Genomic DNA, 26,171 nt, shown 5'->3' with positions numbered 1-26,171 from the left:
TGTCAGACATGGTAGTGTTTAAATCTCTCAACAAAATGAAATCTAATACTGTTCCTTTAATGCGAGCTGGGAAAGAGTGTGAGTAACAGTTTAATCAACCCCCAGCAGCTAAATGGATAGATGAGAGTAGACTGGGGAAGCAGAGCTGCATAAAACAGAGAAGAGCAAGGAAAAAACAAGTAATATCTTGTATTACAGATAGTGCTTTTCTTCTCGGCTCACAACACACTTCAAATGAATTCTCTAATTAATCCTGATAACATTTTATGAGGGATTGGGGGGGGATGGTTTATTGCCTACTGTATATAAGGAAAACAAGAAGACTAAATCTCAGCCTGTTTAAGGTCACATAGGTGAGAAAGCCAGGTACACAATTCCGATTTCCTGGCTCATTCTCGTCCGTTCAGACTGTAACCGATCTGTGCACTCCTGTGTTCTTTAGGTGGGGGTTTTGAGGTGAAAGGGTATTAAAAACACACCAAAATCTCACAAATGGACCTAACTGGGAGGGGGCGTTCTAGCATTCAGTGCACAGGGGCCAGAAATGCTGCTGAACATAATGCGCAGGATAGCCCCCGCAACAAAGAATTATCTGGCTCAAAATGTCAATAGTGCTGCTGTTGAGAAACCCTGATTTACAGGGAAAATATTTGATTTCTGCTACCCGTGTTTTATTTTGCATCATACTTTTAAAAACAGGCAAATCTTTAACTATTCTTTAGGTATATTAATCAACATAATGCAGGACAAATTCCCTGAATATTTTGGTAACTCTAATCTTCGTGCAAAGAGAGCTATAATTCAGTCAGCTAATGTTATCACACTCAAAAAAAAACCCCCACAAAATGTATTTATTGAATCACACAAAGAAATTAAGAAAATGATTACCAATTATCTTGGCAAGAATTCCTTAATTAATTGCCAGCACTAATACCATGTTATCTTCCCCATTATTAAAACAATGTGACTTCCATTAAAAACTATTCATTAAAGATTCATTCCTTTCTTATTGCATCCTGCTGTTTCATATCTTATGTTGCTAAAGGGCTGCTTCCTACAGGATGAAGTACTGCTGTGCAGAGAAGCAGCTCCAACTATAGAATTTATGTTGAGAGATGTTACGCTTCTGAATGTTCTCTCTAAAATATCATAAAGATATTATTTGTAAAAGCAAACAAAGCTGATGTATAAAGGTCAGGAGTGTCTGTGTGGTTACACACACACTTAAACACTAAGATGTTAGTATTTCCTGCAAGTATTCCATTCTCTTGGGGATACTAAGCACTAAGCACAGGAACTGCCATTTTTATGGAACAGTAAGGTGACAACACCAAGAGCTTGTTAGAATGAGAAACCTGTACCTTCCAAAAGTAACTTGCATATTTCCTCTCAGACTTATAGCAGTGATTCTCAGTGAGGAGAATTTTGCACCCTCTCTCCCAGTGGACTTCTGGCAATATCTAGGGACATTTTTAGTCTTCACAATGGGAAGGGAGTGCTCTAGCATTCCACACACAGAGGCTAGAAATTCTGCTGAACATAATGCAAAGGACAGCCCCCACCCTTCCCCAACAGAGAATTATCTGGTTCAAAATGTCAATAGTGCTGCTGTTGAGTAAACCTGATTTACAGGGAAAATATTTGATTTCTGCTACCAGTCACCACTGTTGCTTTTAGCAAACTCAGTCACAGCTGCAAAAGTACTTAAGTTGATACTTAGGTAACACTGTTAAAATAATTAGAACCTAGGGATTCTTTTCTACATTTCTCCCCATAAATGAGCTGAATAAAGAGTGGAGTAATTAGCTAACCAAAGATGTATATAATTGCCACTAAATGCCCCCACTCTGAACCTCTCCCCCAAACCCACCTCTAATGCTAAGAATGGCCAACATTTTGAGTTAGAAAAGAGAAAAATCCTATATGTCTGACATATTTGAATTGAAGCCAAGGAGACAAAACCAAACCTTGGTCTGCAACCTCCCTTGGGAAATCTTTGTTCATTTTAATACTTGTTCAGTCAGCTGTCTGACTGAATGACAAGGTTTTTATCTCTAATGTGAGTGGCTTTGAAGGCTACTTGCATTATCCATTCCTCACCAACTGCTGCTGAAACCGCAACATTGCAAACTGATAATTAAATCCAGCTGCCTCTACTATGAATTCAATCATATCAACATTAGCAGCATTCTTAGGGGTTGTTGGTGGATTTCTTTTTCCATTTCTAGACAACATAATTAACTTCACTAGCCTTCTTAAACAAAACTCAGAGCTAAAGAACACTATGAATTAAACTACTATAAATACTTTTCGTGCAAAGGAATGCAGTTGGATCATTAGGATGTTGAATCAGTGCCAATGCATTGCTTGTGTTTAGCCATTTGACCTAATACACTTCAATATTACGCTCAACATTTAGTAGAGTTTCAAATTTCACTTGCAAAAGCTCATGTTAACTGACAATTTATCACTCATGAAAAATTAACTCCAGCACCTGTAAACAAGATGTAAGCCAACTCGTCAAACATTGAAACGTACCCACTGAAAAATACCAAAGTGCTTTCATAGCATTTGGATTAAGAATGCAAAGGAAATATGTCCTAATCGACTATAAGATAATCTGTCACAGTTCAAATATTTCTAAATTATCTGATTTTTAAATTACAATGTCACCCATAGAAATACTTAGCTCAAAATACACTTTAAGCCACTTAATTCGTATGACATTAATAGCAAGAAAAATTTTCTTAATAACATGTTTACTTGCACAGGTCTAACAGTTGTTTTACAGAACAAAAGTTTTAAAACAAATACTACAAGTATTGTTTATTCAACAGCCAGTGACTATATTAATTTTACATTGCTGTTGTAGCAAATCACCACAAACTTAGTGGCTTAAAATAACAAAAGTATATTATCTTATAGCTCTTTAGGTAAGAAATCCTAAATGGGTCTCACTGGGCTAAAATCAACCTGTCTGCAGGGAAGGCAGAGTTTCCTTATGGAGGCTCTAAAGGAGAATTTGTTTTTCAGTTGTTTTTTTTCCAGCTTCTATTGCTTGCCTGTGTTCTTTGGTGCCAGTTACTCTCTTCCTTCATCTTCAAAGTCAGCAACACAACATCTTCCTATCACCCTCTTTGTGGGTGATATGGGAAAAATTCTCCACTTTTAAAGATTCAAATTATTAGATTGTATGCACTCATATACTTTAGGAAAATCTCCTTATCTCAAGGTCCTTAAACTTAATCACGTCTGCAATGTGATTATCCAAGGTAAGATATTCTTTTGCTATCCAAAGTAAGATATTCAAAGCTTCTGAGGATTGGGATAGGGACACTTAGGGAAGCTATAAATGACAGTTGGCCTACCACAGTGACTCTTCACTGAAATTTTTTTCCATTAAAACACATTATCAAATCAAAAATACATGTTCTTGGATATGAGAAAAATTACCTTTAAGAATTTAATGCTTTTTCTTTTACTCATATATTATGAAGGAAAAACTTATCTTTCATAGGAAGCACTGGCAATGATATTTAAAGTACTTACAGCATAATTGAATTTAATGTTAAAAGTGTCCTAGAAGAAAACTGTAATGAACATAGGTTTGATCTGGAATCACACAGGACAATCTGTTGCACATACTTATGCCATGACAGGGAATGTTCTACAGACAGAGTTCTACAGACTCACAGCATAAACAGAACTTTGGTAACCTCAGAAAGCTTGATGGCAAACTTTATGTCCAATAATCACCCCTTATTTATTTGGAGAATATCCTTTGATGTTATAGGCTAATATTTATACTTCTCCATAAATGAAACAAATATGGCTTGTTATTGTGTATACATGGTCAGTCAGAGTCTGTTAAAATAATCATTTTTTAGGCACCATTGGTTGGAGGAACTTTTACCTGGTCTGCCTACTCTGGACACAGGAATTACGAATATCAGGATTTTAGTCTATCAGTTAACACATTTTCCTTAGCAATTTCCAAAAGAACTTTGTAGGATTAAGAATAGACTTACTGAAAATGACTAAATCTACAGAAGGCAATGGACTATCAATAGTTTACCTAAATGGAATATATGCTTACAATAACTAGGAATGACACAAATATGAACTGTAACGTGGCTCATTCATTAAAAAATATTCACTGAATGCTTCCTATATGCAAGGTACTCTTCTAAGCCCTGAGGTATCAGAAGTGAGCAAAATAGACAAAAATTCCTATCCCTAAGACATTTCCATTCTGTTGGGGTAAACAGTCAATAAACAAGATACACAGTATAAGAGACAGTGTTAAGTGCTCAGGAAGTAATAAAGTTGCATGGAAGACAAGAGTTGTGAGCAGTGGCAGAGATGGGGAAGTAACGTTTTGATAAAAAGCTTGGGCAAGCCCCACAGAGAAGGTAACAGTTCAGCTATGGATATCAGGCATTACCTCATTACGCAAGCCTAGCTGAGGGGACACACTTCTGTACAGGATCTGCTCTGATTCCTATTTATCTATTGACATTTTGGTTAGCTATCACCTGCTGTTGGTCTTCTGAATCCCATTTTTTATTCTTTGAGACAGAGTCTTACTCTATCGCCCAGGCTGGAGTTCAATGACATGATCTCGGCTCACCACAACCTCCACCTCCTGGGTTCAAGCAATTCTCCTGCCTCAGCATCCCGAGTAGCTGGGATTGCAGGCATGCACCATCATGCCTGGCTAATATTTGTATACTTAGTAGAGACAGGGTTTCACTATTTTGGCCAGGCTGGTCTCGAACTCCTGACTTCAAGTGATCCACCCACCTCGGACTCCCAAGTGCTGGGATTACAGGCATGAGCCACCGCAGCCTCTGAATCCCATATTTTAACATGTCCAATATTCATCTTGGTTTGGTCATTCATCTGGGTGATATGTATCACTAATTCCTGAGACTTTTCCCTCCATATTAATGTTTTTCCAAAGCTTAGGCTTTAAGGTCCACTGTGTACCAATAACTCTGGCTATTTCTATATCTATTTACCAGAACTTAGATATGTCCAAGTCTAGATGTTTGGAGGAAGCACAACTCTCCTCCACTGAATGCGCTACAAAATACCTATAATCTTTTTAAATTATTTTATTGGCAATGAGAGGGTTGTGTTTTAACAGCATGGGGCATGACACTGAGATTTATTTTAAATCATAAGAAGAATATTCACTATCTCTGAAAGACAGCACAGATTTATAGCAGATTCTCTGTAAATACTTGAATATGTTGCCTCTTGTGTACCAGGTGTTTTGCTTTCAGCATCATCTTCATTTAAACCTTACAAGGTGAGACTTACAGTCTCCATTTAAATGTGACAAAACAGGTTGAGAAACGTTAAGTAATCTTCCTAAGATTGCATAGCTGATAGGCACAAAGGCAGGAAGTCTGCAAAACTCTTGAGTCCTCCTCCCCAGCAAGCTGCATCTGGGACTAGTGGCTAAATCATGCCCTCCTGACTTTCTGCATGTTTTTGTGATCTAACTGATTAATCTATATTATAATTGGATGTTAAAATGGTAGTGCATTAAGACAAAAGGTAAAATCGGTTTTATTTGGAATCCTTTGGGAATGAAGCAACCCAGGTCAAAAAAAAATTAAGGTATACAAACAGGTTCTAAACTTTCATACCCTAAATATAACATTTAATAAAAACACTTCTAAAATATTCCATAAATGTCCCTTGCCTCTTATTCACTACTTAGGATCATCATTGGGGTCATTAATTATTCATCATGTTCAATATGTATGTAGATATAGATCCACATATAGTTTGGATAACCAGGTCTATAAAAAGTCCACTCAATCCTAGGTAACTTTATGATTGACTTATCCCATTCACATTAAGATGAACAAAGAATATAACTGGCTGCTAGGCATTACAGCATGACTACCTTTCTGCCAAATCACTTTGATGGTGGTGGTGATAATGATGGTAGTGATGTGGTGGTTGTTTATTGGGTGCTTGCTACATGTGAAGCACTGGATCAAGTAATTTATATAGATCCTCATTTAACCATTCCATTACCCTATCAGGTAAGAACTGTTCCTCTTATTCATTGTACAGACTGAAGAAATTAAGGTACAGAGAGAATAAATAACTTCCAAAGTCACCAACTGGAAATCTGAGGACTCAGCTAAAACATCACAAAGTCTAATTCCAGAACAATTTTAACCACTACACTCTATTGCCTTGAATCAGAGGATGACACAGCCGTTATATGGAATACTCATCTTCCAGAAAATAATTATCTTCTATTGCCAGCTTTTCACCAGCATTCAGAGTGGCAAAGAACATTAGCTAATGTTGGTTTACTAATGAAACCAATCAAAGACAAGTCCTCCGGGACTTGTACTCAACCGGAGAGACACAGAATGCCGTAGTGAAGGGCTTGGACTCTGCAATCAGGCTATCTGAAACTGAATCCAGGCTTTTCTACTTACTACCTGTGTGACCTTGGGCAACTGGCATAACTACTCTGTGCCTCAGCTTTAAGTAGTGATAGTATCTACTTTGTGGATACATTACAGAGATTAAATAAGCAGTTTATATAAAAAAAACTTGGAATAGTGCCTGGCAAATATTAAGTGCTCAGTAAATAATTTATTAAAGTCTCATCTGCATTAATAAGGACTAAGACACACAGTCATTTAAAGACTCATGCATTACTATTGTGGGGATGCTTTTCTCCATCAAACTCAGCAAGTGGAAATTCCAGCAGAACAGAATGAAGTCAAGAGTATAGCCTTTATTGGCATTCCAGGAAGCCTCAACTTAGAATCAAGCAACCTGGGATCCAATTTCAGCTGTCACTAACCAGAATTAAAGCTGGCACTCGAATGTGCCAGAAGACACTGAGATTGTCAGTAGGTTTGCCCCTGTGCCTTGGGCACATGTGCCTATCTGGAAACTAGAAAATGACAACATTCAAAAAATTAACATGTCCCTCTTGATTAGTCTGTTCTCAGCATTTTATAATAACATGCCAGTTATTCGGAATAGTTAATAAAATATATATTCTAGGTAATTTAATCTTGGCACCAAAACTTTTACTTCATATATTTACAAGAAGTTTCCCAAAACTGGTTATGTAATTTCCTGAGTTAGTGAACAAAATGTAGTAAAGATTTGGTCACAAACTATGAACTTTTCAGTGTCAAGTATATACCATGAGGAAAGCAAAGACATACAAGACATGATCTCAAGCTCAAAGTGTTGTCAGGATGACAAGATTCAGACCACTAGACTACTGACCATAGATATGGGAGGGTATATTAGCTCAGGCTCCCACAACAAAATACCACAGTCTAGGTGGCTGAGACAAAAGAAATTTATATCTCACAGTTCTGGAGGCTGAGACGTCCAAGATCATGGTGGCAGCAAGGCAGGTTTCATTCTGAGGCCTCTTCTCTTGACTTGCCAGTAGCCACCATCCTGCCTCACAAACCTCTTCTTTGTTGCACATGAAGAGAACAAGCTTTCTGGTGTCTCTTCTTATAAGGACACTAATCCTAGCCTATCAGGACCCACTCTTATCACCTCGTTTAAACTTACCTCCTTTTATGTCCTGTTTCCAAATGTAGTCACGATAGAGGTGAGGTCTTCAATGTATAAATTGGGGAAGACACAATTCAGTCCATAGCAGGGGCCAAATAACAGAAATGAAAATGCAATAGGAGTTACAAAGACTAAAACTAATAGTGAGTTGGTGAAGAGTTGATTTCACAGAAAAAAAAAACTGTACTAAGATGGGCCTGAAAAATCTTACAGCCTATAAACCTGAACTCATTCCCTAATCTCAAGATGCTGTTTAGGAGGATCCTGGAGCCAAATTTGGACTCCACCAGAAGGAATTCTATGAATTGTATTAATGTCTGCTAAGGGAGAGAAAGCAGAAATGGAGAAAAGTCCAGCTCTCCCCTCTTCAGCCAGCTCTGCTTCCTCCTGCACTTCTGCTCCCTAAATCTGTTCCACTATCTATTCATCTCTTGTTTTCTCTCATCTTCGTCTTTCCTCAGCTTTTCTCACTTTTCTCAGGTTTTCCTTTCTTTTGATGAATAAAATAACTAAACACTGTGTCCCATTCAACCCTAAAGTTTTAACTACTCTCAGCTTCTGTAACAGGTAGTTCTTCACACCTGTTTTTGATATTTAAAAACCCAATTGTTTATCACTGTGGTCACCAGCACACCTACTAGTTAGGTTTACTTAGGATTAGTCCTCAATAAGATCCGCCTGTATTAATGCCTGCCTCTCTCAGACCCACAGAATCTATAGATTTGGGAGGAAAAAGAGAACTCAGAAATTGAGTTTAATTTCTTCTTTGTACAAAGGAGCATGACAATGCGCAGGAAATTTAGTCACTTTCCTAGGGAAAGCATAAAGATTTTAACACAGAAACAGGTCTTCAGCCTAGAACTTCTAAACACATTCACTTTTGAAGGAGTTGTTCCATATCCTCCAACAAAACCCCTTTGTCGACAACAGGGTATATCATCCTGCTGGTCTGTCCAGTCTACATTTCTTTTGCCTTCTCTTCCACTCACTCCATTCCTAGAGAGTTTCTAGGATGCTCTTGCCATTAAGTTGTAAATTTATTATGTTCATTTCTTAATGCTTCTTAAATCTCTAAAGCATTCTCATCCAAGCCTTGCATGGCATATGTGCCTACTCCTCAGCCCCTCAACACCTGGTATGAATCAGGTTGTACTAACAGTCGAAGAATCCTTCAATAAATCCTATACTGTCTGCTACAATGCAGTAGGGCATATTGAATTTCTGAGGCCTATAAAATAGAGGTACTAATGTTTCATACATAAATGATAGCTAGTGTTTTCATTAATTCATATCAGTACTTAAAGGTACTGTGTTTCTTCTAGTTAACACTAATATTTGTTGGATGCTCCTGAAAATAATAATAATAGCTATCATTATTGGATACTGTATTAGCTCATTCTCACACTACTATAAAGAACTGCCCGATACTGGGTGATTTATAAAGAAAAAAGCTTTAATTGACTCACAGTTCCGCATAGCTGGGGAGGCCTCAAGCAACATACAATCATGGCAAAAGGAGAAGCAGGCACATCTTACATGGCAGCAGGTGAGAGACAGAGATCTCATCAGATCTCATGAGAACTCACTCATTATCATGAGAACAGCATGGGGGAAACTGCCCCCATGATCCAGTCACCTCCCTCCCTCAAAACGTGGGGATTACAGGCCCCTCCCTCAATTTGTGGGGATTACAATTTGAGATGAGATTTGGGTGGGGACACAGAGCCAAACTGTATCAGGTACTTACTATCTGCCTGACACTGAAGCAGGTGCTCCCCAGACAGTATCTTATTTATTCCTTTCCACAATCCTGAAACTAGACATTACTGCCTCCATTTTACAGATGGGAGAAAAGTAGTAGCCATTCAAAAAGTGTACAATCCCTTGGAGTCATTTTGTGAATGAAGTCATAGATTTCTTAAACTCATTTAAACCATTTCACATTATAAAGATATCCCTCACTGCTTATTCCATACACATTCTACCATACTCAGATTCACTGGTGAAAAAAACAACAGCCCTCTTCATTCCAAAATGTGTATTATATTCAGTTCTATCCATTTGAGACACAGAGGATGCAACTGCCATGCAGTTCAGGCAGGTTTTCTGGGAAAAGCTTTGATTTTTATGTCCCCAGTCTCCTTGTGACCAAAGAAGCTCAACAAATTGCAGGGAAGCCTCAGAGATGCTTCCTGGGCCTTGCTAAAGGCTTCTCTTTGGCTGAAACACACTGGCCCAGACCATGGTTGAATCTATAACTGAGCATTTCATTAGTACTAGCTTCTAACTGCCTTAACTGTCCAAGACAAATTTACATAATTACATGACTGCTGAATATATACTTGAAAGGTCTTCAAAGAAAACAGTTTACTCTCTATAAACATCAGTTTTCACACCTCAAAACCATTTCCTAGACCCTTTATTCCAAATAAAAATTGCCTGAAAAATGTATACAGGACATTTAAGTGGTTCTTGTTGAGACTTGCAATGAGATGTTTATGACTATTTATAAACTTCTGCCATCAGAAATCTCTGTGACATTATGGTATCTCACTCACTCTCTTCCATTTTGATTAGGAGAAAAATGCAAACTACTTTCTTCTCTGCTCCACTTTTGAGAGGTTAGCTAGCACTTTGAGCCAGTAGCAATTGAAAACTAGTAACTAGAAAGTAATTTACTTCTTTGAGTCTCACTCTTCAGAGCCAGTACAATCTGAGCACATTTTTGCACCAAAGACATTAAGGGAGAATTCCTTTTCAAGTGGTTATTCTTGAATTCATTTACTTTTGACACACACAATGAAATCCCAATTCTCCAGCAGGCTGCAGTGCCTTTGTTTGCTATTTTGTGCACTGTCTATCTCCCTGCATCTTTGAATGAACAGCTGCAGAAGTTTCAGAAACTCGTGAGTGCTTCTTCAAGATGGACTATTACCACCAGAACTTAACTGGCTGATGATTTTTCAATCACCATTTTTCCGTTTCCTTTTTAAAGAGAGTGAAAAATGACAGAAGATCCTCACTTGTAAACAGGTCCCATAAAGCATTTGAATCTGTGGCAAGTGCACTTTCAAGCAATAAAACTATTTCTGATAAATGGCACTAACTATGATTTATAATGTGAAAAAAAAAAAACCCTGAAACAGCTCTTCCAGTCTACAGAAGATATTCCTGTTGGCTGGGTGTCATTTTAAAAGCCAGAAACAAGAGAAAAGGTGAATTTGCATTATCCAGTGAAACATGGGACCTCTAACAAGATGAATGACATGAGCACTCTGGGACAGGAAATATAACAGTGTCAATTGCAAATTCCAATTCACACAGCCTCAGGTCAAAGAGGCACAAAAATGATAAGATCATGGGATCTCCGTTTGAGTCTCATTACCCACACTTACACTGACCTTGGGCAATTTATTTAATTGCCCCTTGCCTCCATCTTCTCATCTCTGAAATAGGGATGATGAACAAATACATTTTTCATAGAGCTGCTATAAGGAGTAAATACACTAATATCACACTCAGTATCTCTTTTCCATTTGATTAGAAGAAAAATGCTCTCTTTGATTAGAAGAAAAATGCACTACTGTCTTCTAAAACACTATCATATTGTGTGGCACCTAGTAAACAACTGATATATTTTAACTATTATACATGAAATTGGAGGCTACATGGGGGTTTAGATTAAAATAAACTACAGCAATGGGCTGGCTCTATTATATCTGTTCTTAAGCTTATGCCTGGTACTCGTCCATTTAAATACAGAAAATATAAAACCACTCAGCATGATTTTAATCAATCCTTTTGCAATTGCATCCAGCCAGGAAAAATAGCTTTGAAGAACCACAAACAAAATTGGCAGACTTTTTCCTTTCATATCCTTGACTAACTTTTTCAAATAAATCTCTTGGTTCATCTTTTTAAAACATCTCACCTTCAAAATATGTCTGCTTCCCTCTTGTTTTCAAATATAAAATTATGTTTGCAGTGTTGGATAAGTCATGTTTTCCATATACCATAGAATTCAAGAAATACTTCAATTACAGAACTTTGGCATACATTTAAATTGTCAACAGTAACTAGCAAACGTTTTGTACATATGCCTCTTTGTGGCAAGACCTCCAAAAGGGGCAGAACTGAAAATAACGAATGCTGCTAGGGTGGTCAGAACAGAGATGCTTTCCAAAGTCTATGCCTGAGAATACAGACACACACATTCAAAACATACAGGCATTTTGTAAGCAACTGTGGAGCGGGGGCATCTGGTAGACCAGAGTCCTCTACTCAAACCAGCTCAGGAAATGAAAATATCTTTCCAAACACCAGTGTGCCGGAAGACATAATGTGAAAAGGACACATCTAGACTATGAAACAATGACATCAAAGGCAAATTTATACTAAGAAGATTTGCATCCAACTATTTTCAGTCTGAAATAAGGCAACGTGGAAAAAGATCTCATTTTCATATGTCCATTACAATTCCATCTAAGTACCAAGATCATTTTTGGAAGAATACAAAAGAAGCATAAGCCATAAATACATATTATTCCCTTCTTTCAACCCAATAGTTTCACGCTAAAATCAGTAAAAAGAAATTAGGCAAGCATCTGAGATTCTCACTCTCAGTTTTTACTCAACAATAAATATACACTGAGGTCCACAACGAAGGAAGCATCATCCAGAATTACCATTTAGTAACCTACTAGATCTACATTATAAAACTTAGTTATATTCTGCTTAAAATGTTTATAGGCAAAAGGAAAATCAGACTTCTTCTTTTTTTTTGTTTAAAGTTCCAACTTGAAAAACTGTCCCTGACAACTGCTGAAAACATGCAAGAATTGTTAACAAAAAAAAAATAGAGTCTTAATTCAATGCAAAGTAACTTCACAACTGCTGGCTACAGGGGTTAGGGGTAAGAGAAACAGGTCAAGTGGAGTGAGAAGCGAACACAGGGAAGTCATGCTAGAGAAGGCGGCAGGAGCGCTTCTGTAATCCTCCTCCAAGCTGCTAAAGCCAAGCACATGGTGTCAAAACAGGCTTTTTCTTGTTGTGAGAAAACAAAAGTTGCAGAGTAGACAAAGAAATAAGACAACAACATTGGAAGTCTTCCGACAGCAAATTATTAATGCCTTCTCTTTGAGAAATTGCAAGCAGACAGAAAAAGGTCTAACCTGAAGAGAAGGATCAAAGTCTGATACAAAAGCTTTGATGCCCAAGTTGCTCTGTAGCCCCAAAGCACTGTGGAGCCATGAATGCAGCTGGGAAGATTGTTAACTCCAAAAAAATTTTGGAATAAATTGGTTACTTAATCTCTGGGAGGATACAGGAGTGAGATTAGGTAGTGATTAGTTTCCTCTGAAATTTAGTGATGGCATTTAATTTGAAGCTAAATATTTACATTTCTTTAGGGTTTTTGTTTTGTTTTGTGCTCTTGAGCTTTGGTATTTTTAAAAACATATGCCAATGTTAGTCACTGGTTTATATAAATGTTTTATTTAAATAAAAAGGTTTATTTCTCAAAAGATAATGTTATTGATTGAGTTTGGTGGTATGATGTGAAACTAAGCTATCTATCCCTGGAAAAAGCCCAGCTGAGCTGCTCAGACAGTCACAGCCCTACAGTCCTGTTCATTGTGAGACAACAACCCAAACCACCGATATGATGGCTCAAGGAAAAATAAAATGCCTTTTAAGCCCACCTTTACAGTCTGAAACTTAAAGCTGCACGATAATCAATAAACAAGTTAAATGAAATTCTGATTAATCCATTAATTCACTCATTCAACACACATATTTAAAGCTCAGTTTGTTTTAGGTCCCTTGCCAGGGGCTAGAGATGGAGATGCTAAGATACAGTCCTGCCCTCAAAATCACAATCCAGAGATCATAGACCCTTAGACTTTGAAGAGGTCTTAAAAGTTGTTTTTTTCCTACTATTCATTCTAATATTGCAACCTCCTTTAAGCCACTCCTACCACGTGGTCATTCATAATCTGGTTGTACATCTTCCGTGAAGAAAAGAAACCAACTTCCTTAGGAAGAAAGTGATTTTTTTGGTTTAAAAAGGGTACAAATAAAGTAGGGCTCAATATCATGCCAATAAATAAATAAATAAACAAATAAATTGAAGAAGTAGCCACATTAATTAAGCCTCCAAAACTGAATTCCATCTATTTTCTTTTTGCTCAGCAAAAATGGTTTTATAACCAGGTAAATGGTCCATATGCAGTCATGTTGCTAATGGTTAGATATCAAAATACTGCCTTTAATGTAAAGGGCTGCTTTAAATCACAATATTGAGTCTCACTTATTGATCCCCAGATGATTCTCACAGGCAGTATGTTACAAAAGAGATAAACTGCAGCCAGAAGAACCATCATGCAGTTGAAACACACAAATGTCTTAGAAGCCTGTTTTCTGTCCAACCTGATTACTTTTTCCAGGACTTAACAGGGCCAAGATAGGATACACTACATTTCCACATAACAGGTAGGAAAACATGACAATATCTTTTTAAACAGGAAAATTTTTTAGTATAGTAACAATGGACCTTTGGGTCCACAGTATAGTATGGTATATGGTATAGTATAGTATAGTATATGGACCTTTGGGTCCATAGTATAGTAACAATGGGAACCATCTTGCCTTGATTTTTGAAAAGTTGTTTGCTTGCTGTCATCACTATTTTTCTTGAATTTAATCTTTATTATTCCCTTGTAGTAAAACACAATTGATCCAGAATGTCTGAAGAATATTCCTATTCTCTGAAAAATATGATAACCTTAAGGTCACAAATATTTTAGAAGTACTTCAAAATATTTTAAAAGGTAATAAAATATTTACTCCTAGCTTATGCCAAATAAAATAATAAAGCTTCAGAAGGCATTTAACCATTTCTGTTAACCATCAAGAAAATTTCTTATAACCATTAAGAGCACCTCACTTTTGTGATCAAAAGATCTAGGCAAGTGTCTGGCACAATGATTTGTTAAATTAATGAATAAACTGAATGCATTGATGTATAAATAAATGAGCATGTAGCATCTTCAAAGAGCAGTAGAGCTACCCTTTGTTCAAGTATAATCTTGTCAGTGACTAAGCAGTCCATTCCTAGTTTATTTTGTCTGCTTCATTAAAGGCTTCTTCATTCCTTTTTAGTACATAAGTGACTCTGAATCATGCAAAACATCACCTATAATTTCATGTTTATTAAACTATTAGATTTATTCAGCTTTAATTTTTTGTTACATAACTAACTTTTCTTATTTGTTAATTGGCCATGAAAAAGGATTCTTCACCCTAAAGTATAGTATTTTCCCTAATGTACATGTAAAATTTTAATCACAGCTTGTGATAAAAAAAACTATTGAGAAATTACTCACAGAAAATACTTCATTCTTCTTTAACTGTCCATAGTCATAAAATAAAACTATCTAAATGAGAAAAATATCAAAACAGACTTTGAATCACATTTTTCAAGATATGACAAATGTATCAACTTTTATATTTCTTATATTAGCACATTTTGTCTTAGTTTTTATTTCTATTCATTTCCTTGAATATAAACTCTCTGCGTGATTTGCTTCCTTTCAATTTTAATGTCCATCATGATCATTCCTTTTCTTGTATCCTTTTGCAACACGACTTTCTCTATAGGTGCCATCCGCATTTATCCATAATTCCCTAAATTAACAATGAAGTCACCATTGGGTTTACCTGATGTTCAGAATTCTCTCTAACCCACTGCCAATCATATATTTATGTAGTCAAGCTATCTGAGGTTTTCGTTGTATGTTTTTGTTTCTGTGTAAATGGAGATTATCACAGCCGATGCTTTATCTGAGTAGTCCTTCCTTAGTATATGCAAGTAACTCCAGAGCAGCTGCAACTATATGCTTTATCTACTCTACTTACCCACATTAGAATTAAGATGAAGAACAGAATTTCTTTACTAAACTCCAAGTAGATAGACAAGGAGCCACAACAACTTGTACACAGGGAAAAAAATAGTTTTATTTTTCTCTTCAGGGTATTCTTGACACACTTTTCAGCCAGCTGTAATGTATTCTTGCTTAATTCACAGACTTATTTTGACCCCTCTCCAAGGTTGATGTAATATAAGCATCTCAACATTGCAGCAATTGCAGTATCTGGGAGAAGATTACTTGTGATAAATGAAAGCTAAGCAGGGGTCACTAGAACTCGCAACAGAACAAAACATATCATCTTTTCTGTCAAAATGGAAAAAAATAGCCTTTAGTTAAATTACATAACTACATTTCCAGTTGTTAAATATTCTTTAGCATATAGTCTGAGAACCATTTTTAAACCATTACAATGACTTCAACAAATGTTCACTCAAGATGCAGGCAGGCTCTTAAAACTTCAGATCTCATGTGCTTTATTCTCCTACTCCCCTACGCCCCCCAATCTCCAGTGTTCTTCAGCAATAACAGATTATAATAACAATGTTTTTTGCTTGTCTTCTGTGGTTTGCCATCAGATTCAATAAATGGGTGTGTTAAGCCATTACTTTCAAACTATTGAGGCAGTCCAGACACTGTTGTTCTTCACCAATAATGAGGAAAGCCCTCATCTAGTATCATCCTGAACAGGTGAGCAGCCACAGAGTGCTACTTAATTTTCTCTGTGTTCCATACTCACAAGGAAACAAAACAGAGACTCATAGCACTTTAATCTTGAAGGAGAAGAAAAACGTGTAGGGACTTTCATTCTGTGAGAGTTTGGGTCAACTGAGAAATTAGAGGGAAGAGTTCCCAAAAGAGACAACCCTCACTTCTGACACCAACTGCAAGACTGGGCATTCCCAAAACAGCCCTCAATTTCAATAATTTGCTAGACAGACTCATAGAACTCACTAAAAGGTCATATTAAAATCCTCCAAGGGAAGAAGTGCATAGGGTAGAATACAGCAACTACCAAAAGTGGAACTTCCATCATCCTGTCCGTCTGTCCCATGGAGACAGAATGCATTACTTTTTTGGTAACAATATGTGACAGTATGCATAGACTATTGCCAACCAGCAAACTTTACCCAAGCTCCATTGTTGAGTTTTTGCTGAGGCTCCATTACATACACATGATTGATTGACTATTGATGTGGTTTATTTCAGTCTCCATTTCTGGCAATCAGGGCATGAGCCAAAGCCCTACCCTCAATCACAGTGTTGGTCTTTCTGTCATAGCAAGACCCAATATAAGACTATAAGTGTGTGTCGAGCCCCCACCACAAATAATATTATTAGAATATCTGTTGATCTAATGTCTCCAGGCAAACAAAGATGCTCTTATCACATATGATGTCCAAAGGCTTAGAGATTACTTCCTAGAATCTAGGTCAAAGAGAACTATTTTGGAGTAAAGTTAAATTCTACTGCACACGTTCATTTTCTCTTAAGACTTTTATTTAGGATGCTTATCTTAATGGTAAAAACACTTGTTATGATTGTAACTATGGCCTTAGGAATTTGGAAGGTCAAAGGAGACCTATTTAATAAAACAGATGTTAAGAAAGCTAGTTTATAGGAGGATATGTGTGGGGGCAAAGGAAGGAGTGATGATGAGTATGAAATGCAGGAAGATGCTTGGTCAGAGATCCAGACCTTGGCATTATGTCCTTGGGGCAAATACAGCAGGAGCTCTCAGGTTGACTGGCAATTACAAAGGAATGGACTGCCACCAACCTCTAGCACCTGCCTGGGAGGGGACAGACACAGCCAGTTCTGAGCCTCAAGATAGAAACAACATGAACAGCAGCCTGCACACCACATGTAGAGAGATTCCTAAAGCTCCCCTACCCAGCAGGGTCTCCCTCCTGATGACTGCCAGAGCTCTGTCACCATGCAGGTAAAGTTTTGTGTTTTCAGAGGCCCCCATTAAAACGCAAATATGTTCAACCAGTAGTATCTATGAATGCTTTAGTTTGAAGTTGCTTATTGGGAAAAGTGATGGAAGTAAAGTTTTATTGGTGAAGGGAAGGAAGAACAAAAATATGAATTATGAAAACTGTATGAGAACACAAATGGAGAAAGATGAGAAAGGCATCCCCAACTCCACTCTGCTTCCTCTATTTCTCAGCCAGAACAGTGCACAGGATGGTAAATAAAATAAAATTTTTTTAAAAAGGCAAGGAAGGGCCCATTGCAAGCCCTGTTTATCTCTAGGTAGCTGTGGGACAAAATCATAAATCATTAGAGTTAAAGATCTTAGTTGAAGTCTTGGCTCAGCTACTCACAAGCTGTGACTTGGCCAAATCAATTAAGCTTTCTGGGTCTCTGTTACCTCATCTCTAATTTGAGAATATGAGCTCCCTCACAGAGTGGGTGTGAGCTTAAATGAGGTAACATACAGGAAAGCACCTTGTTAAATGTTTTTTTTTAACTACTATACATATATGTTACTATTAGTTGAGCATTTTCAAAAAAATTTATAATTATATATGCATATAATAATTTAAGAGCTATGATATATAATGTGTATATTACATATAATATGTATAGGGGTGTGTGTGTGTGTGTGTGTGTGTGTGTGTATTCTCCAGAGCATGTTGGTCCTATATGAAATAATAATACTCAAGATATCCCCATTAGAAAGGCTATAGAGTCAAATGGGTTTGAATACACAGAAATCTATATGCCCTTCTATGGAAGTAAAAATATACATTAGCATATTAAAGACTCTGGAAAGTCCTTACAAGAATGAATAGCATGTTAGGTTAGTTAACAAAGCATTTTCCAAACTTATTTGAACACAAAAACTTTACTTCATGTAACACTTCTTAAAATACAATGGAAGCAGCGATCCAGAGAATAAATTTTGAGAAATATAGTACATTACAGCAGATTATTCATGTTCAAAAATATATAATAATAATGCATCATGTCCTGCACATCCAACTTTTTACTGTTCTTGACCAATAGAGAGTGTCCAGCTCCTGTTGAGACCAAGATCCTAACCTGTGCAGCTACATTTGTACCTTCAATATCTTTTGAGTTTCTCTATTCTCTTGACTGTCACTACTCTCCTCCCTTTGTCTTATGTAGGATTCAATTTTTGGCTTTGTCTTCTCTGTTCTTCTAATTTGCCTCTCTCATGAAGTATATTATCAAATTACCCTCAAAAAAGTCTGACCAGGTTATCTGGGTTCCTAGGACCCTCCTATCTGAAAAATAACCCTGTGGTGGCAGGCCCATCAGCTGCTTCCTCCTATCTTCTACCTCTACCCTTCAAATGCCAGACTCACCAGACTGACCTGAGAGCAGAGAACTTTGGGAGCAAGTTTCATTTTCTTTACCCAACATAAAATACTCTAATCACTTAAGGGAATTTTAATGATTGATTATCATGTTCGTAGTTTCTAACATTGACTAGCCTAAACTCCAATAGAGAATAGTAGAATGTTCCATTACAGCTACAACCATTATTAGTAGGCTTTTATGAAAAAATGAGGAATTTAGTTACAAAAATAACTAATAAGTGAAATTACCCCTACCAAACCAAGTGATAAATCACAATGGTCTTTGTTGTTGGTAATATTGTTAGTGTATTTCTGGTGCACAATATCCAGAAATAAATAAGAATGAGTAAAATCGCACAAGCACACAAGTGCACACAGATATCATATACTTCAAATTCAAATGGCAAGGAAGATATATTATTACAAGAAATAGCAAGTGCAGAATACTGGCTTCTGCAGTAAAAGCACATTACCTTTCTTACTCAGAATTTCATTTCAAACTTTTTATCAGGTTCCTTTAAGAGAAAATGGGATTTAAATTTGCAGTTGACAAACTAAAAATGGTATTTTAAAATCCTATTTTGTACCTCATAGAATAGGAGAAGTTTGATTTTTGAACACCAAAAAAACAAGCAACAAAAGAAAAACTGTTGGCTGCAAGCAACAACATTGCACCTTCTGAGGTTTCAGTTACCCACAGTCAACTGAGGTCTGAAAATATTAAATGGAAAATTCCAAAAATAAACAATTTATAAATTTTAAATTACACAGCATTCTGAGTAGCATGATGAAATCACATGCCAGTCCTCTTCATTCTGCTTGAGACAGGAATCATCCAGTGTATCCACACGATATTTACTATCTGTCCATTGGTCACTTAATAGGCATCTCTCCTAACAGATCTTCTGTCATGGTATCTCAGTGCTTGTGTTCAAGTAACCCTTCTTTTACTTAATAATGTCCCTAAGGTGCAAGAGTAGTGATGCTGGCAATTTAAATATGCTGAAGTGACATCATAAAGTGCTTCATCTAAGTAAAAGGTGAGATTTTTTGACTTAAGGAAAGAAAGAAAAATCATATACCGAGGCTGCAAAGATCTACAGTAAGAATGAATCTTCTGTGAAACTAGGAAGAAGGAAGAAGAAATTTGTGCTAGTTTTGTTCTTGCACCTCTAACTGCAAAAGCTAAGGCCACAGTCATTCATCTCACTTCATCTTATCACATAAGCATTTTATCATTTTACATCATCACAGGAAGTGAAAGGGTAAGTGCAGTATAATATTTAATATCCCAAATATCTTTCAGAGATATGTAGAAAGAGAGACCACAATCACATAACTTTTATTCTGGTATATTAATTGTTGTATTTTAATATGTTATTTTTAATCTCTTACTGTACCTAATTTATAAATTAAACTTTATCCTAGGTATGCATTTATAGGAAAAAACATAGTGTGTGTGTATAGGGTTCAGTACTATCGGTGGTTTCAGGCATCCACTGAGGGTCTTGGAATGTATCCCCCTTGAATAAGGAGTGACTACTATACATGCAAGATTTGGCCATTTGAATTACATAACATTTTCTTTTCCTTTGGGACTTCATCCCCTTTCTATTCTATTACAGCTACATCTTTAAAATATATTTAAAATCTTCAGTGGCTTTACACATACAAGGAGTTGAGATCCAAACTATTTGGCATGGCAATAATGTGTGTCATAATATTAACATCCAGCTATATGAGCCACAACTCGGCAAGTCCCGTTCCCCACCATGACCTCGTTCCTGTGTCAAGCTGAATGTATTCCTGAAATGCCATACATCACTTTACAATTTGTTTTCCTGTCCCCATAACTGGAATTTAGGCTTTTCAATACTGGAGTTAGGTACACCTTACACAGGTCCTAAATAATCACTCAATGATGTGTATGTATAATGAGCAAAAGTTTAAATGAAGATAATCATTTAGCTCATACTTTCTACAGGAATACTGTTTCCTAAGAATACTGACTGGGTTCAAACACTAAAAATAAAGTATAAAATCTCTTATATCCCTTTCAGAGAAATAATATCAGTTTTGTTTTTCATAACAAACACGTTCTTCCATTTTAATCAAACAGCATTGCACAGTGGTTGCAAGGATGAACTTGGGAGCCAGATTGCCTGACTTCACACCTTGGCTTCATCATTTACCACCTGTATGATCTCAGATAAGTTACTTAACTTCTCTTCACCTCAGCATGTCATCTGTAAAAGAAGACTATTAACAGCACTTACATTATGGGTTGTTCTAAATATTAAATAAGCCAATGTGTAAAGCGCTTAGGACAGTACTTAGCATGTAGAAAGCATGATTTATGAGTTAGCTACTAGTGTCACTATCATCCACATTAAACATGTTCTAGTTCACCACTCATTATACTGTGTAGAATCAAATTACCCTGGATGGTGCCAGGTCATTCTCTAAAGTTATCATATTTGCAATATCAGGGAATTCTCATGAAGTCTTTTTTAAACTACTTCTCATGGTGCTAACACTGGCCATGCAAAGTATACCTAAAAGAGTGTGTTAGTAAAAACACTTCCAAAGCTTCTATTTTCAAATCAATGTCAGGGAAGTAAATCTTCTGCATAGATTCTAAATGAAAGGATGCTCCTTTACTGGGCACACAGGAAGATGTCAGATAGTTACTACTCCACTTCCTCATAAACAGTCCATCCATCCCTTTTTTATGCTTGCTCCAATTCCCATCAATCTGGCATACTTTCTGTCAAGTTACATAAAGCAGAATATAGTTGCCTTATTATATATAGACTTGCTACAACCCTGATAGGAGCTCTAATCCAATGCATCCTTATGTGATGAACAAAATAACACTGGATTTAACACTGTCAGCTCATGCTAAGAACATATATCAATATATCTAGATGATACAGGTTGAGTATCCCTTATCCAAAATGCTTGGGATCAGAAATGTTTCCAATTTCAGATTTTGGGGGGATTTTAGAGCATTTACATATACATAATGAAATATATTTTCTAGGATTTTGGAATATTTACACATACATAATTATCTTGGGATGGGGATGAATATTTATACATACATAATGAAATATCAAGTCTAAACATAAAATTCATTTATGTTTTATATACACCTTATACATGTAATCTGAAGGTAATTTTACATAAGATTTTCAATAACTTTTTGCATTAAAAAAGTTTGTGTACATTGAACTATCACAAAGCAAAGTGTCACTATCTCAACCACTCTTGGGGACAATCTGTGGTTGTTTGGCACCATCATCATTCCTGACTGAATTTATACGCTACCCATAAGCAATTTGCTTAAATTATTCACACATAAGTACTTAACAGTAAAAAATACAACATATCATTAATAAAGTGAAAAAATAATGGGTTCAGTGTAACTTGTGGCATCATGTCAGTACTCAAAAAGTTTCAGAGTTTGGGGCATTTGAGATTTCAGATTTTCTAATTAGAAATGTTCAACCTGGGCCAGGCACGGTGGCTCACTTCTGTAATCCCAGCACTTTGGGAGGCCGAAGTGGAAGGATCATGAGGTCAGGAGTTCGAGACCAGCCTGGCCAACATGGTGAAACCCCGTCTCTACTAAAAATGCAAAAATTAGCCAGGTGTGGTGGTGCGCCTATATTCCCAGCTACTCAGGAGGCTGAGGCAGGAGAGTCACTTGAACCTGGGAGGTGGAGGTTGCAGGGAGCCGAGATTGCACCACTGTACTCCAGCCTGGGCAACAGAGTGAGACTCCACCTCAAAAAAAAAAAAAAAAAGAAAGAAAGAAATGTTCAACCTGTTAAAAGCTGCATTTCACTTCATAGTATCTCCTAGTAACGCTCATTTAGGATTGCAGATTCATAAGCTTGTTCAATTAATGATTTTTGCATTTTTTCTAAATTAAATCTCCTTCTCACACTAATATTATAATTCAATTAAAGTAAGCCATCAAGTTTTCTTAGCATAATTTGCTCTTTATAAACCCCCTGCCATTTTCTTCCCATTTTCATTGTTTCAATAGGCCAACTGCTGAAATGAAGCTGCGAATAAGGAGAAAATGTTTTCTCAACATCCTATATTTGTTTGCCATAACAAATTACCATAAAGCGAGTGGGTTAAGCAACAGAAATTTACTGTCTCACAGTTCTGAAGGCTAGAAGTCTAAAATCAAGGTGTCAGCATGGTTGGTCCTTTCTGAGCACTATGAGGGAAAATTTTCCATTCCTATCACCTAGCTTCTGGTGGTTTGATGGCAATCTTTGGCATTCCTTGTTTTGCGGCTGCATCATCCTGATCTGTGCCTTCATCTTCTCATGGCATTCTCGCTGTGGGCATGCCTCTGTATCTAAATTTTCCCTCCTTATAAGGACACCAGTCATATTGGATTCAGGGCCCACCCTACTCCAGTACAACCTCATCTTAAGTAATTATATCTTCCACAACTCTGTTTCCAAATGAGGTCACATTCTGAGGTACTGGGGGTTAGGACTTCAACATATGAATTTTGGGGGAACAGGACTCAACCCCATAACACATCTCAAATTAACAGTGCTCTTGGAGACATGTCATTTTAAGAAGATCCTTTGACCAAACGATCCTTTGACCAAACTTTCTTTCTGCACAGAACAGATGGATCCTGCAGAAAGCCTACTAGATTCCTTGACTAGAACCTACTGGTTGGCTCAAAGTCATACTTGTGACCCAAAACTCAAGGTTTGTTCAGATTTCCCACACAGTGGGAAACAAAGCAGCAGTGGGGTCCTTCTTCTCTTACTTTCTGTACTTCATTTGTGATTCTCAGAGAATTTGCAAGGAACAAGAAGCAATGCTTAGACAATGCTTTCTAGCTTAGAAGTCACATGTGGTATCTCATACAACCCTCATAAATAACAATCTGGCAGACAGAAGATTATGTCAGAAATTATTATAAAGTCATCATGGATGGCTTTGCAGGCTCTGGAGCCAGAATATATTGATATGGATCCAGATCCCTTTCTTTCTAGCTGTTTGACTGTGAACAATTTGCATGCCTTGGGTGGGTACAAAAGCGGGGCAAGTAGGAGTATTCATCACATAAACTAGCTGTAACAATAATTTATGACAAGCAAATCATTTAAAATAGTATCTGGTACATAGTCAGTGCTCAGAAAAATTAAAGCTATTATTTTATAAATGATGACATTGAAGCTAGGGATATAAAATAACTTCTCCAAGATAATGCAGGTGGTCAGTGGTGAGACCCGAACTCAACCCCAGAACTCCTGAGGACTTTTCATGTCATCAGACAGCATTCCAGCAATATCCCATTTTTAATGTACATAAGTATCACGCTTTGAAGTAACAGAGACATTTGGGGACTCTGCCATAGGCATAAGAGTAGAGTACCAAACAGTACTGTTTGGTGTGGTTTAGCTCTATGTCCTCACCCAAATCTCACCTTGAATTGTAATAATCCCCATGCGTCAAGGGCAGGATCAGGTGGAGATAATTGAATCATGGGGGGCGGTTTCTGCCATGCTGTTCTCGTGATAGTGAGTTCTCAGAAGATCTGATGGTTCCACAAGGGGCTTCCCCTTCACTCAGCACTCATTGTCTCTCCTGCTGCTCTGTGAAGAAGTGCCTTCTGCCATGATTATAAGTTTCCTGAAGCCTCCCCAGCCATGCTGAGTTGTGAGTCAATTAAACCTCTTTTCTTTTTAAATTACCCGGTTTCGGGTATTTCTTCACAGCAGCGTGAGAATGAACACATACACTGTTGAATGCTCAAGATACTCCAACTGCAGGACTTCCTGTTCAGAGAACTGGACTTAGGGAAGGAAAGTCCTTGCAGAATCCCTCAGGCACCTCTGCATAATGTTCTGAAATAGCTGGTCTGGCTGGACCAAGAAAGGCTAAGGAATTGCTGGCCTTGGACTTTAAAAAAGTTCTATTTTTATTATTTTTTTTTTGTCAAGCCCCACATGAATCTCCTAGTGCAGTCAAGAGAACTACTACTAGTATTATTAGTGTTGTTTTTTTTTTTTTTTTTGAGATGGAGTTTCGCTCTTGTTACCCATGATGGAGTGCAGTGGCACAATTTCGGCTCACTGCAACCCCTGCCTTCCAGTTCCAAGCGATTCTCCTGCCTCAGCCTCCTTAGTAGCTGGGATTACAGGCGCCCGCCACCGCGTCTGGCTGATTTTTGTATTTTTAGTAAAGACGGGGTTTTACCACGTTGGTCAGGCTGGTCTCGAACTCCTGACCTCATGATCCGCCCGCCTCTGCCTCCCAAAGTGCTGGGATTACAGGTGTGAGCTACTGCACCCAGCCAGTATTATTGTTATTATTCCTTGAACTGGATGAGCTATTTTATGTCTCTGGGCAATATACCATTCTCTCTTACCAATTTCATATTCTTGTTCTGCTCATGTTTAGGAATTACGTGTAGTTTGTATTTTCAAATCTTTTGAGAAACCTTCTATCACCTCCCAATACGACATAGATGAACTCTCTCCATCATACTATTTGTGGGCTATATCATAATCACTGGTTTCCTGCTCTCTATTTCCCACTACATTAAGGATACCTTATTTGTTTTGGTCTCTGAAGTACCCAGCACACAGCCTGGTATATAAATATTTAATAACTAATTGAAAGACTAATAGGAAGATTGAATAGATGAATAAAAAATTACAATAAAGAATAAAAGAGAAAAAGAAACAAGACCTCAGAGTCTTAGAATCCAACCATTAGGCACATTGTTTTTTTTTGAGACGGAATCGCTCTGTTGCCCAAGCTGGAGTGCAGTGGTGCAATCTCGGCTCACTGCAAGCTCCGCCTCCTGGGTTCACGCCATTCTCCTGCCTCAGCCTCCCAAGTAGCTGGGACTACAGGCGCCCACCACCACGCCCAGCTAATTTTTTGTATTTTTACTAGAGACAGGGTTTCACCATGTAAGCCAGGGTGGTCTCAATCTCCTGACCTCGTGATCCACCCACCTCGGCCTCCCAAAGTGCTGGGATTACAGGCGTGAGCCACCACGCCCGGCCAGGCACATTATTATTTAACTTGACTTCTGAAGAGAGAAAAAGAAAACTGAATAAGTGATGAGAAGAGGTGTGACTTTGTGTGTGATATTAATCAGTTAATGAAGCTCCACGTTGTTCTGCCTGGATCCATAAAAATAAAAAAGAGAGAAAATTTCACCACCAGCTATCTAGCCTGATTTGCATGTGTTCAAATCTTCAAAGTATTTCTTTTGATTCCTTTAATCAATAGCTATTTTAGAAAGCTCTTCATTACTTCCTAATTGTCCAAA

General features: G+C 37.3%; 1 protein-coding gene across 2 annotated transcripts in view; it reads right to left on the bottom strand.

The window, feature by feature from the left end:
- Window positions 1-8,905, bottom strand: part of LOC134758113 (fibulin-5-like) — a 459,088-nt gene extending 450,183 nt beyond the window's left edge. For both annotated transcript variants that reach the window (XM_063704345.1, XM_063704346.1), the window contains exon 1: window positions 7,370-8,905. In XM_063704345.1, coding sequence (XP_063560415.1) covers window positions 7,370-7,492 — 123 coding nt within the window. In that variant the 5' untranslated portion in view covers window positions 7,493-8,905. The remainder of the gene's footprint in view (window positions 1-7,369) is intronic.
- Between the last annotated feature and the right edge of the window lie 17,266 nt (window positions 8,906-26,171).

Source organism: Gorilla gorilla, chromosome 2 (genome assembly GCF_029281585.2).
Source record: "Gorilla gorilla gorilla isolate KB3781 chromosome 2, NHGRI_mGorGor1-v2.1_pri, whole genome shotgun sequence".
Lineage (NCBI taxonomy): Eukaryota > Metazoa > Chordata > Mammalia > Primates > Hominidae > Gorilla > Gorilla gorilla.
This window is presented reverse-complemented; position numbering and strand designations above follow the sequence as displayed.